Source organism: Nematolebias whitei, chromosome 11, assembly GCF_014905685.2.
Source record: "Nematolebias whitei isolate Nwh7 chromosome 11, NemWhi1, whole genome shotgun sequence".
Lineage (NCBI taxonomy): Eukaryota > Metazoa > Chordata > Actinopteri > Cyprinodontiformes > Rivulidae > Nematolebias > Nematolebias whitei.
Genome location: NC_056508.1, coordinates 21,113,399 through 21,128,173, shown reverse-complemented (window position 1 = coordinate 21,128,173; position 14,775 = coordinate 21,113,399). Strand labels below are relative to the sequence as shown.

The window sequence follows — 14,775 nt, the reverse complement described above, 5'->3', positions numbered from 1 at the left end:
ACCCGGCACAGACATATCACTAAGGTAGAGGCACAAAATACAGGCTCTCTAGCTAAAAAGCCCAAGGCAGCACTCATATTGCCTCTTCCCTCATGTTGAATGCCCCCCGCCCCGGCTCAAAAACTGTTAGTACAAGCTGCGCTCAGACATGTCTCCGTCCCCCCATCAGCAAAAATCATGGATGAGATGAGTACCCCACCATGGCAAGCTAACTAGGGGAAACACTGGTGAGGAATCTGGAGAACCTGGAGAAAACCCACACATGCATGGAGACAGTGTTGCCAGGTGAAAAATGTAGGATTATCGTACTAGAGACATAAAATTATCGTATTTTGAAGGAAATTATCGTACACCCGTCATAACCAAAATAACAAATCTATTGATACACTATAGTAGTGATGGGTCAGCTTCCAGACCGGCTCTGCTTCTTCTTCTTCTCTTTTTTTCTTTTCCTCACTCATGGGGCGGGCGCAGCGGACTATTCAGCCAATCATGGCCATTGTTCTGAGGCAAACGCAAACACGTCACTCGTAGGTAACATTTAGAAAAGCACGATTGGCTGGAATTTCCAGCCAATCATACAACTGTTTGCAGACACAGATGCCTTCAGGGTTCACAAAAAAACTCCGACAGACAGTTGTGACAGGCTGATGACAACTGATTACAACCACACATTCACAGAATTGTCAAATTATCGTATATATGGCCTTTTTTGGGATTATTGATCGTACATCGTACAGAGGGCAAAATTGTCGTACAAATACGATAATTATCGTACACCTAGGAACACTGCATGGAGAGAGCTTGCAAACTCCACCCAGAAAGGCCCAGGGACCGGGATTTGAACTGAGACAGCCTGCTCAATGAGAGGCAGCAGCTCTACCAACTGCACCACATCCAATGAGTTCATTAAGAAACAAAAAACTTTTTCCTTTTTTTTGGTTTTGGGTTCTGTTCATTGCATTTATGATTCAATGCAATGAAAAGGCAACTGGTCATTGTAAAATTTGGTTTACAGTAGTCCCTCTTTTATCGCGGGGGAGCCGTACCCTGAAGCCCCGCAATAACTGAAAAACCACCAAGTAGGAATAGTACTACAAGTAATAAGTAGTAGTTTATTTTAGTGTATATATATATATATATATATATATATATATAAAGGTGTTTTAAACCCTTCCCACACTCTTGCAATATTCTAAACAATGTTTCTAAACTGTAAACACTCTAAAAGAACACAGAATGTCATGATTTCAGCTCTCTTCCTCCTCTGCTCTTTGCTGCTTGCATGCGCTCTTGGCCACGCCCACTTCTCAGCTCTGCACGCAGATCAGCTGATCAGCTGCAGCAGTAAGTTCATCCTGCAGTAAGGGCTGTACAAAGGTGCAGGAGGAAGCTTTTTCTGCAGCTCTGGGCTGAACATGGAGCAGGTGCTGAATAATGTAAAATAATTTATAAAAAAAAATATTAATTAATTATTGAAATAAAAATTGCATGCCATTCATGTGGTTCATCCATCAATCAGCCAACTGTGTATGTCCAGTCTTATTTTGAAAAACCGCGATAGAGCAAGTCTGTGATAAACGAATCGCGAAGTAGCGAGGGACCACTGTATTTATATGACGACTTTAATTGCTGGACGTCCGGCCCCTGAGCTGCTGCTTTCAGAAACTGTGGCCTCCTGAGCAGTTTAGTTGAATAGACTGTTCCATTTATTCACATGATTTACTTTGCTTCTTTCATGTTTATTGCTGTGTAACGGGAAGCAGTAAAGTATAGCATTTTCCAGTTTTTCAGGCTCAGATGAAATGTGTTTAAATCACTGTCCTCAAAATGTATATGCAGCAGCATTGTTTTGTTATATTTAGATTTTTATAAGTTATTTTTTGTTTAGATGTGTGTGTGGGTGGGGGGGGTGCATGTGTGTGTGGTGTGTGTGTGTGTGTTGGTCACAGTTGACACCTCTTTTCCCGATGGTGGCTGTTTAAACACGCAGCCTAATAACAGTGAAAGTGATTGCACTTTACAAAGACAGCTTTCAGTCTTTAAAATCATCCCCGTTAAACAAGAGAGCACTAATGGATCGAACGTAACCTGCTGAGACACCCTTCAGCCGGTCACAGGCTGCAAGGCTGTATGTAGTAAGACTAATAAATGGATGGCAAAGTGCATGAATTTGTCGTTTCAAGATTCCCTCAAACTTTGATGTGCTTATAAAAACAGATGTGCATAATTATGTGCATAATGATTTGTTACTGCTGAGCTTTGGTGAGTGCTTTTCAGCGCACTTGGAAATTCAGTGTGAGCGACAGCTTTATTGATCACAGCGCGGGGAATATTAAAGTCTGTTTAAATTGTAGGAGGTGATAAATTACCAGACGAAAAGATTGAGTTGTTGTTTCAACTTCCAAAAATAAGATTTAAATGTAACAGAATTTCACTTTGTCTTCCATGTAAAATGTGTTTGGTCCAAAACTGTGGACTGATTTGCCACAACATGTCAGGCAGGCTTCCTCTCTCTGTTTTTAAGTCTCCTTTAAAAACACATGTATATTCTCTGGCCTTCTACCCAGTGTGAGATAATTTTAACCTTATGTTATTTTATTTATCTAGTTGTTCAGTTTTATTTATTTTTTTTACCTTTGTTGATTTATGTATTTTATCCTGTGTCCTCTGCTTGCTTGTTTTATTGTGCAAAACTTTGGTGGGCCTTGTTGTTGTTCGTAAGCACTTTTTAAATAAAGGAGTATGGTATGGTATAGTGTTTTAAAACCTTTTTCTTATATAATTTCAATAATGTATCTATCCACCATAACAGCCAGCTGCAATGTATGTGCCGTGTGGTTCTCATCACCTCGGTCACAACGTCAACTTGTGGAACAAACAGCTGAGAAAAACTGTTACCTTGACCTCACCCCCCATCTGTGAATCAATCATGCTGCTGGGGAACATCATGCACCTCACATACATGATTTAACATTTGGGCAGTGATTTACTTATTTATGAAGAGCAGCCACTGGATGATCTCAAACATACATCCTTTCATTTGTGGAGCGAGGGCAGAGTCTTTCTTCGTGACAGATGTTCAGCCATCTGTCAAGGCCCTCTGATCAATAAGTGCAAATGACTGTAGTGAGTGCCAGATCAGCAGGTCAGAGAGGATCGGAAAATGGAACGGGTAGCACAGTGTTTACTGGATGATTTTTAGAGATGGTGGCCTGACCCAGTGGATAGCAGAGTCGTTCTGTCAGTCAATCCACTGCTTTAACCCAGACTGACAGACAGACCTTTATTGGCAGGACTGCTCTGATGTTTTTGTGCCTACAAGCCCCCCCAGGGTCACTTCTGTTGACACTGATAATCCCGTGTTTTGTGTTTACCATCTCCCTGGGGCTAGCACAGCTCAGAAGAGTAAGAAAATAACATTTCTGTAACACATTTCCTTTGTCTGATATTTGTTTTCTCTCCTGTGTCTATGGTTTGAAATATGATTGGGAAAATATTTACCAAAAAAAAAAAGATTTTGTTGAAATATTTATTGTTTATGTAGCACATTGACTACGGTTTCTGTAGCGATCCGCTATCAGTGTTTGGCTGCAACTTTGGGTCAAGTGTCACAACAATGAATTTCATATTAGAGCTATAATTAATCTGGAAGAGCTCTCAGGTTTTTAAAAGGAAAGTTTGTGACTTATGACTAACTTTCAGCTGATAAATAAAAGCTCTTGAGGGAACTTATTTGTATTCCTCACTTTAAGTTGTTTTAGTTCATAAACACAAGAAAACTCCTTTAGAGGCGACCTACTAATTAAATTTTCTTTTTCAAGTTTCCATTAGATCTGTCTCACTTACTGAAAGAATAATTATAGCTGATTCGTCCACAAGGCAGGACCACAGTGTCATAATAAAGACCTTTAAAGTGGAAGAGGCTGTATTTATTTTGAATATTGTGCTGTGGAGGGCAGCATAAAAAGGAGATAGTATCCCCCATTTTCTATATTTTAAAATTAGCATAATACCATTTTTATTACAGTCGCAACAAATTATAACAGTAATGTCGAAAAGTGAAATAATTTTATAAAATATTGGGTAAAACAGACCAAAAACATGCATCTTAGGCTGATTGATAGCTCTAAATTGTCCCTAGGTGTGAGTGAGAGAGTGAATGATTGTTTGTCTCGTTTGTCTCTGTGTGTCCCTGTGATGGACTGGAGACCTGTCCAGGGTGTACCACGCCGCTCACACAGTGATGGCTGGATATGGGCACCAGTGACCCCAGAGACCCAAAAAGGAAGAAGCGGGTAAAGATAATGGATGAATGGATGAATGGATGGATGGATAGAGTTGGACTAAAGTAACGTTGTTAATTTATTTCTTATAATAATTAATTTATTAGGGGGAGTGGTGGCACAGAGGTTAGAGAAGGTGGGCCTGTGATCAGAAGATCGCCGGTTCACGCCCCGGTACCGACAACATCAAAAATGTGGGTGGGGTAGGTGAAGCACCCACACGTGTCCCCACCCTCATTCGCCCCACCCTGGGCCCATGAGCAAGGCCCTTAACCCCCATCTGCTCCCTAAACAGGTCTCTCTTGAAAATGAGTTCTCGTGGCTCAATGAGACTACCTGGATAAATAAAGGGTAAATGAAAAAAAAAATTCTTGGTGCAAGACCATGATACCAGGTTCACAAGGGCTGTAATGACCCTAAGGAGGGCAGGAGTGATTTGCACATGAGTTCAACAGCTCACAAAATGACCGTTTTGAATTGAGAAGGCTCCTCTGATGAGAAGCAAAATGGTCCTTTTGGGACTCTAAAGTGTATTTTATCTTATAAATCGTTAGGATTGCAATGTTCTGGATGGAAACTTGGGAACCTGTGCGTTAATATAATATTTTATGATTGTAGTCACAGACTTAAGCAGCTGCTTGATCTGAGGTTAGATTTTCAGAGGCTGCAGATCTTCAAAATGTTAAAAGAATCACTAAACTTTGTGCGAGGCGGGTGATGCTGCTGCTGTGCTGGTTTGGAAGATTGCAAACAAACGCCCAGGTCCATCATGAGGTGAAGCCATAAGGGCAGGTAGAGCACAGCCCTTCCTTAAAAAAATAATTTGCCCTACAAACTAGTTCCCACTAATAAATAATGTGATATACTTAATTACAGTACTTGGCTTGTGGTGTGTTGTTTTGTTCAGTATAGAATTTAAAATGTTTTTTAGTGATTTATTCTCGTTTTTTTTACTTATTTACACTTACGGGGCCATTCAAGTCACCGCCTGCATTCATCAGTGGACCTATCGGATCATTTATCATATCTCGCTGTCAGCTGTGATCAGAACAGGCTGTTCCAATAATCTCATTGGGATGTTCACCCTGTGCACTAATTTTGTTGGTTTTAGTTCATTGATGCAACCGCTTCTAACTCGGGAGCTCATGTGATCCTATTTAATGCAGCAAAATGTGGCTTCTAAAAGTGTGACTAATTTGAATATTTTAGTAGAATTACTTCCCAGAAGTTTCCCCCATTTAATATTGTTAATCTGGAGTGTTAAAGCAGAATTATTGCATTGAATCAAATTAGAAATCCAATCCAGAAAGCCTAGTGCCTGTCGGTCTGTATTATTTTACACGGTTAAAATTAGAAATACCGGCACTGCTGTTACAGCTGGGGGTTTATACAGGAGGCATCCGTTTTTCTTAATTCAATATTGAACCAAATTGTTTTTATGAGATACAACCTCGACCAGCAGGAGGGAGATAAAGGCGATGACATTGTTCACAAAAAAGCAATAAAATAAATATTTGGCAATATATATCCTAACTTTTTTCATCAAAAACGTAGAGCAACGTGTAAAATGTATGTGGTTAGTACTGGTAATTCAGGAATTGAATAGCCATTGCAGCATCACTCCCAGTCCTGACGTCAGTCAGGTGTAATTAGTTCCTCCTTATCGTCTCTTCTTTCTCTTCCTTTTATTCTGAATCTCGTGGAAAAACAAAGTAAACATCTAATGTGGGCACACACACGGATTATTTATGCCTTTCATTAGTCTTTTTTAGTGTTGAATGTTTTTTCCATCTCAGATTGATGTTGGCGTCAGCTGCAACCAGCAGCAGCCCCTCGCTGACTTTGCGTGATAGATGGCCTAAATGTTCAAACTGCCTGCAGCATGAGCCGAAGCCCTTCCCAACAATTACTTGTTTGCTTTGTTCTTTCTAATCATAGATATGTCCGTCTGTGCCAAAATGCTGAATGAAAGCTTGCTCTGAGCATTAGTGTCTAAACTCTATTTCTTTGTCCCCACCACTTTGCATCTCAACTCTTCATCACTGCCCGCTCTCCTGCGGTCTTCCTCACTGGTTTATGTGACTCATACAACACTCAGCAGTCTAATGCACAGCTTAATACGGTTAGGTTTTTATCATCATGTTGTTGCTGTTTCACGGGGGCTCAATTTTATGTCTGTGCCTCGGCTTTCCTTGAAAATTAAGGCAGCGTTCCTCCTGGCTGGGGTGCTTGGTCTCCATGGTAACATGAGGTCCATTATAAGTGCCATAAAGAGCATGCGAGGTAACGTTAAATCACCAGGCTGCCAGTCTCCATCACCTCACTGAAGACTGTGTAACACAACCACAGAAAGAAACTCTTCTATAATCTTCACCTCCATTTTCTCTCATAGTCCTTGTTGCCTCACCTTTCACTCATGCTATAGCTGTCATGTACACACACGTGTTATTTGAAACATATAAACACACACACACAGAGCCTTACACGTCAGAATCTGAGAGCAACACTGACCCCCAGTGGAACAACATCAGTAACTCATCTAAAGTCTAACCTTGTTTGTCTCTCAGGTCTTCACTCGCTATGGGAAGTGTTACACCTACAACGCAGGCAGCGATGGACACCCTCCACTCATCACGACAAAGGGGGGTATGGGTAATGGACTGGAGCTCATGTTGGACATTCAGCAGGATGAATATCTGCCAGTCTGGGGAGAAACAGGTGAGAACAGCATCCTAAACCTGCTTGGTAATCCCTCAGATTGAGAGAGTGAAAGACGGAACTCAAAGTGTCAGCATTTAATAGTGAAACACGTACCATTTATGTCCCACTCATCACCTTCAGATGAGACTTCTTTTGAAGCCGGGGTCAAAGTTCAGATCCACAGTCAAGACGAGCCGTCCTTCATCGACCAGCTCGGCTTCGGCGTGTCACCGGGCTTCCAGACATTCGTCTCCTGCCAGGAACAGAGGGTACAATGTGTCACATTTATGAAACAATACTTCTGCTGGAGTAAAATTAACACTTTTTTTTATTGTTCTGTTCATCAGTTCTGTTTCTATTGGACGCACCAAACAATAAGATATATTCAAACATCTTTGTAACCTCAATGAGAAATTGTTTGTACTTAAAAGGAGCTGCAGTCCCATAAACTCATGATTAACCCTCCTGCTGCCCTTGAGTCAAAATAATTCAATTCAATTCAATTCAAAAATACTTTATTAATCCCAGAGGGAAATTATTTGTTGTTGTAACTCGTTATCCTCATTTTATTAAGAGATGTTTTAGACACTGATGGTTGTAAACAGGAAGGATCTCTTGTAAAGGTTCATCCCACAGTAGATCCTAAGAAACTGGCTGGAGATGCCGTCTGATCCGTCCACCCAGACTCGGCTGGCATCTCGGTTCCTCTAGGGCTGTAGGACCGCCCGAATGCGGGGCAAAACTCCTCCCAGTGCGATGGCAACTCCTCCCAGCAGCCTGCCGAGCTCCTCGTCACTGCGGACAGCAAACTGTAGGTGCTGAGGGACGATCCTGTCCTTCCGCTGTCACGAGCCATGTTTCCTGCTAGTTCCAGGAGCTCAGTGGTCAGGCACTCAAGCACAGCTGGCAGGTAGATGAGCATGCATCCACAGAACATCCTTTTCAACTCACTTGAGATTTGGGGCTGTAGTTGAGATATTATTTGAGCTTTTGAGATGTTAATCAGCTGTTGTTGGTTGTAGAAAACAGCCTTGTTGCCATGGTTACGCATCATAACAAATGTCCAAAACTAAAAAAGTTTCAGTAATAATCCTTCCAGCTGCACAGCATCTGATACCAGAGGAAACAATCATCCAAAAAATGTGCTTTACATCCAAAAAAAAGAGGAATTAAAGTTTCCAAAAGCAAAATCTCAAAATGAAAGAAACAGAGCTGCTCCAACATGCTGCCACCTTGAGCGGCGCAATTCTAGAACACCTACAATGACCTACAAACCGAGGCCTAGTGGGTCATGTTGACCCAAAAGCAGCCGGAGGGTTAAACAGAAAAAATATATTATTTACTCATATCAAAAAGACTGTTTGATCTACTGCATGTTTCAATTTTTTTTAATCAAACAAACTTGGGTTTATTTGTGCATGTGCTGATCGAACTGTCCAGCAATAGAATCTGAAAATGCACATTTTTTTAATATACTCTATAAAATGTGATTCACACAAAAATTATGACTTCATCACAGGTCTGTAAATAACAAGCGTTTACATCACCTCTCTGTTGCAACAAAAAAAAACATTAAGCTGGATTTTGTTTACAACTTCTTAAATTATTTCTCTGTATCTGTTCATCAAATGAACCTCATCTCCCAAAATGTTTAATTTTCACTGATAACAATGATGTCCAGCAGTGTAAAGTTACGCTTTAACTGGAATTGATCTGAGCCAGTTTCATTCGACAGAAAATGAACGTTTTGTTCTGGTTCTTGTTGGATTTATTCCTCTGACCTCGGCCTTTTGGTTCACGTCGCTGCAGCTGATCTATCTGCCCCCACCGTGGGGAGACTGTAAGGTGACGCCCATGGATTCAGAGTTCTTCGACACTTACAGCATCACGGCCTGTCGCATAGACTGTGAAACACGCTACCTGGTGGACAACTGCAACTGTCGCATGGTGCACATGCCCGGTAGGAAACCCCTCACAGACTGAAAGCACGTTAAAGAGAAAAAAAAGAGACGTTTGTTTTGTGTGTGTTGCTTCTGCTGCAGGCGATGCACCTTACTGCACCCCCGAGATGTACAAAGAATGTGCTGACCCAGCTCTCGGTGAGAAAGAAGCTTCAGCCATGACTGAATGTTTAATCGACGCACATACACAGTTTTGTCATCACTTCAACGTTGAATTACACTCATTTCATGCACACAGACTAAACTCAACCTGCAAACAGACTTGACGTCTCTGCTGCATGAATAATGCGCTCACATCCTGTACCTCACAGCTGCACTGAGCCAAAGGTCGAGCTCCGCTGTCTTTTCTTCTCTTTAGATTTTTTGGTGGAACAGGACAATAATTTCTGCGTGTGTGAGACGCCGTGCAACATGACGAGGTACAGCAAAGAGCTGTCCTTTGTCAAGATCCCCAGCAAGGCCTCCGCCAAATACCTCGCAAAGAAATACAACAAGTCGGAGCAGTATATTAAGTAAGTATCAGCCAAACATGTTGTTGTGTTCTTTTTTTACGCAAACACTGTAGTAGAGCAATCAATGCTTATTTGATGCTTTCCATTCTTTTATCAAACATGCACGGTTATTTCTATTCAGCCTGTGATCTTCCTTTTTTTATAAAAATTTTTGATTTGCTATACAACCCATGCAACTTTGGAAAATCCCATGCAAAAAAACCCATTCAAACAAAAATGATGGCAGTACATTGGGCAGCTGTGGCTGAGTCGTTAGAGCAGTCGTCCTCCAATGGGAGAGTTGGGGGTTCGAATCCACCAGCAGTCACATGCTGGAGTGTCCCTGGGCAAGACACTGAACCCGTCATTGCCTCTGATGTGTGTCCCATCAGTGAATGAATGTGATAAAGCTCTGATTATTCTCTGTATAGATCTAGTAGAGTGCTGTATGAATGGGTAAATGAGGCACAGATTGTGTTGTAAAGAGCTTTGAGTACCTTGATAAGATAGAAAGGTGCTGTATAAGTACAGACCATTTACCATTTGCATTGTACGGTGTGTACAAAATTTGGAGGGGAAAAATAATCTAAAATTTTCCTGATAGGCAACAAAGGGATTTTGCAAAATCAAGTGAGAACCCCCAGCCATCTTTGAAACTCTATAACTCAGACATACTTCACAATAAAAACATCTTTCAAAGTTTAAGCAGGTCTTAACAGGACTGGACTGACATTTTGATATCTTTAACATTTTCTTCAAAGTCAGTTTTATGACTTCTGAAGTCTTTACCACAGAATATTAACTTAGTGTTAAGATGTTATACAATATACCTTTTAGTCTCTCCAGACTTTACATGTTTTGCAAACTCTTATATTTACACTTATTTTACATTGTACACATCAAAATAAGACATTTCGGTCTTCTTTCACTCAGTGCACCTCTCAAAGTGATAGGATTTTTTCCCCTCTAGTCTCCTCAGGGAGCAGAGAGCGCACATCCAGAGTCTCTGGCTCCCGTTAGATCTGAGCTCAGTTTTGAACTGGAAGAGATAAGTTTTTTAACTTGTCATACCTCCAATAAAACGCTGCAGATGCATTAAAATGACATTTGGGACAACTTGACACTTCTGACATGTACAGATCACGAATTATTTCATAACAATATACAGTTTTTACACAGGGACTGTTAGTCTGAGGCTTAATTTTTACTCGGTTTGTCTGCCTGTCTGTAAGTGTGATCAGGGAGTGAGAGACGCAGTAGTCCTAATAAACCACTGGCAGCAGCTTTGACATGTCATATAAATTGGTTCTTGTCATAAATTACGTTAGCTGTAGAGGAAGGTTTGAATTTTGTGCAGGAGCTGCTCTGGCACCACTCAAAGTGTCATCGCTCCGAGTGAAAACAGCGACTTTAGCTTTACACCGTTACCTTTAATGCGCTTGTGGCTGCACGCAGCAAGATCTGTAGTGTTGTTTTTCTGTGTTAATAATTTTGAGTTGATGGGTGTTGATTTGGGAGTTGTTTTAACACTTGTGGTGATCAAAAAGCTCTGTGAGCGGTGTCAATCAAGCGAGTTAAATGTTAACATTGTGACCGAGTTAGATTCACTTCAGGTGAAGTTAATAAATATTTAAATTGTGACTGATCTTATTATTGTGCTAATTCCTACAGTGCTGGAAAGTTGTTTATTTTTAATAAAAAACAAATAAAAAGAAAACTTTTTTATTATTATTATTATTTAACTTGCTCACTGTTGCTGGTCAACACATTTGAACTTCAGATGTAACTGTAAAGTGTGCGTGCGTGCGTGCGTGCGTGCGTGCGTGCGTGCGTGCGTGCGTGCGTGCGTGCGTGCGTGCGTGTGTGTAACTTTCTGCAGCCTTGCAGGTGACTACAAGAATGTTCAGATTTGGTGACTTGCATGTTAGGATAGTAAACACAGAATGCACTTTTAATGTTTTGTAAAACAAAACAATAAATGTTAACACATTAGTGAAAGGAAATAACACAATTTTAGTGTTGAAAATACATTTTAATGTTTCATAAAATAACACAATGTATGTTGCAAAATAAACGCTTACAAAAGGGGGTGTGGTGGCTCAGAGGCTAGAGAGGCTGAGCCTGTGGTCAGAGAGTCTCTGGTCAACTCTGGTTCAACTCCCAGACCAGCAACATCAAAATGTGGGTGGGAAAGGTGCAACACCCACCCCCACCTGCCCCAACCCTGGGCCCACGAGCAAGGCCCCCAGCCCACACGCATGCACTCACATGTGCAATGGGGAAAATACAGAGAATTAATTTCCCCCTTGGGGATTAATAGAGTACAAAAAATAAATAACACAATTTTACTTTTAAAAGCACTTCAATATGTCATAAAATAACAACGTATATTAAAAAAAATTAACACTTACAGTGACAGAGAATAACACTATTTTGAGTTAAAAGTGCACTTTAAGTGGTGTTATAAAACAACACCAAGGGCGTCAGATATTTAACACTATTAAAGAGTTCAAATATTAACACTTTTCAAAGTGTACTTTGAACTCGGAATCTGTGAGAATTAGATAAACTCAGAAAAAGTGTCAAATTTAACTCTGCGAGTTGAATCAACACTCCTGTTTTTGCTGTGACTGTTTACAAGTGAAGCTTGATCAAAAGTTGTCATCTCTGAGCTTGAAAAAACAGACTCAAGCTCATATTTCCGACTGTGTTTTATTGGAATAATTCATAATATTGATGATGAGCCCAAACCTCATCTTCATTTTTCACTGTTTTCATATGTTTGCATTGATCCATTCTAATCGCTCACCCTTCACACCAGTCTGTGGTCTTCTTGACGTTTGAAGAGCAAGACTTTCTTTAAAAGTTAGCATCATCAGATCTTTGTTTTTGTCTCGACAGGGATAATATTCTGGTTTTAGACATCTTCTTTGAAGCTCTGAACTATGAAACTATTGAACAGAAGAAAGCTTATGAAGTGGCCGGACTTTTAGGTACTGCCACATTTGGTTTTGTACGTTTTATGTTTTGTTCTGTGTACTTATGCTGTCTGAATCATAAATGATGGCATATTCTGTTATTCCAGGTGATATTGGTGGACAGATGGGGCTTTTTATTGGGGCGAGCATCCTGAGTATTCTGGAGATATTTGACTACATTTATGAGGTGGGGAAGAAGAATCCTGATGGGTCTGATGCTCACTGTGCAGTCAATCATTTCAGACTGTTTTCTGTTCTTTTGATCCTCTCAGGTGCTGAAGTACAAACTGTGTCGCTGCTCGAACAAGAAGCACAAACACAACAACAACAACAACCAGGGAACCGTCCTGAGCTTAGACGACGTCAAGTGTCACGTCAGTAACTTTCATTGATCCACTGCAGTCTTGAGCTGGAATGGTTCTCCATCTTTCTGTCCACTCTGCTGCGGCAGCTGGAGACGTGTGTGTGAACTGTGCCTGGTTGAAGGTTTGTGGGCTGATCGCCAAACAGACTGAAGATAGAGGAACAGCCATGCAGACGGCAGGACACCAGAGACCAGAGATCAACATGATGTGATGATCAAACAACTCCATAACGATCTGATAAAACCACGATGGCAAGGGGCTTCAGCTAAATGAACGTTCATAAAGTGTGTGTTCAGGAATCAGTTTTAGGGTTGTGTTTGTTGTCTGTTGTTTTGATCAGCCTTCATAACGAAAAACCTTGTTTTTCTCCAGTTTTTCATTTTTAGATCCACTCATTGTCATCTTTGACCCTTGTTAGTCTCGGTGCGTTCTGTTGACACACTGCTCTACCTCATCTGTCGGGGCGACAGCATCATAAAGACTTTAGGAGCCAAGAGAAACTGAGCATCAATAAGATCTTTATTTGAACGTACAGAAGCAGAATATCTTTGTTGTTGTTTTCACAGCAAACGTTCTGATCAGAGTCCTCATAGGTTCTTCTCAATAATCTGTTTTTGGAACTTAAAGATGCTGAACCAGTGTTCAGTTATAATTAAATGGAGCTTACTGGTACCACTGGTTTACTCACACTTTCTGTAAACAAGTTCAGTAGTGAGAAATTCCTGGAGTCTGATGAGTAAGGACAAAAACAAATGGACTGTTTTGATCAGATTTGTACGGCCGCACACTTATGGAGCTCTTATTATCCTCACTTACATCACAATTCACCTGTTTTCACCATAAATGAATACAGATATTTCCTTCAGTCATTTGCATAAAGAAATGTGCTCCAACAGAAAAGAAACACAGAAGTGAAAGCAAAAATAAAAGACAGCACTGTTTTATCATACTTTTTAGTGAAGCAGATTTTGTTTTATTTAGTGTATTAGGTTGTAAATCTGTAAAAAAAAAAAAAAACTACTGATGAGACAAAATAAGAAACCCAAGAGGTCAAATGTTAGTTGACAGTTGATGTTTGAATAAAACAGGTTTGATTTTTTCTTAAATAGACTTCCAACATTGATGCACAAACAAACCTGCCACAAAATGTGACCAAGTCTTCCAAAACGAACAAACTATTTGTCATTACACAGAAACGTTCTGCATGATGGCCCACCAAAAGCATCAGCTACATTATAAAAGCTAAAGATAACAAACTAAAATCATGAACAAACTATTAAATTAAAATAATTTACTTGGTTTTATGTTAAATTCTGTTATTTCCATTTCATCGTATCAGGTGTATTTGAGCTGGACTTACTCTAAAAACCAGACTACACATGCTCTGCATGTTTGCACGGTTCCTGCCTGCTGTCCCTGTGGTACATGGAGGTGTAGGGAGGACCTTCTGCAGGTGTCTCCTGCACATTCGAGGGTGGTTTGTGTCATCTGTCTGCTTCATATTGTGATCTCATTGTGTGACTGAGGCTTGGTTTTTTTTGTAGTGTCATCTGATGCTGATGAGGGAGAAAATGTGAGAATGCTGCCCTCTGTTAGCCTGTAAACATGTGAGCTCTGACTGGTCATGAGTTTCTATCCTGTTAACAAAAGTCAAATCGTTCTAAATGTTCTGTGGTGGTAAATCTAAATGACTGAGCTCCGTGTCGGTCTCAGCAGGAAATGAGAATGTGTAGCTGTGCTGGGTTAATGTCGAGCACAAACAAAGCACCATATGTAATTTACTGTAAATACTGCAGTGACTGGATAGTAATCCTTCCTGTATTCGGCTCAGTCTGGTCAGCTAAATGTTATCTGTGTTGGATTTATTTACCGTAGGTTAGCCGTATGTTCCAGCTTAGATTTCTGTACATATACTTAATAGTTTATTTATCTAAAGTATTTGGAAAGTCTGTTTTTCCTATCTATGTTGCTACAATCCCCACAGCATCAGTACA

The 14,775-nt window shown here is 40.5% G+C and overlaps 1 protein-coding gene across 1 annotated transcript in view; it reads left to right on the top strand.

The window, feature by feature from the left end:
* Positions 1 to 12,808, top strand: part of LOC119416663 (acid-sensing ion channel 1) — an 81,714-nt gene extending 68,906 nt beyond the window's left edge. Inside the window, exons 3-10 of the mRNA XM_037683848.1 lie at positions 6,854 to 7,004; positions 7,128 to 7,255; positions 8,796 to 8,946; positions 9,029 to 9,085; positions 9,306 to 9,459; positions 12,340 to 12,431; positions 12,524 to 12,603; positions 12,689 to 12,808. Coding sequence (XP_037539776.1) covers positions 6,854 to 7,004; positions 7,128 to 7,255; positions 8,796 to 8,946; positions 9,029 to 9,085; positions 9,306 to 9,459; positions 12,340 to 12,431; positions 12,524 to 12,603; positions 12,689 to 12,808 — 933 coding nt within the window. The remainder of the gene's footprint in view (positions 1 to 6,853; positions 7,005 to 7,127; positions 7,256 to 8,795; positions 8,947 to 9,028; positions 9,086 to 9,305; positions 9,460 to 12,339; positions 12,432 to 12,523; positions 12,604 to 12,688) is intronic.
* The last annotated feature ends 1,967 nt before the right edge of the window (positions 12,809 to 14,775 follow it).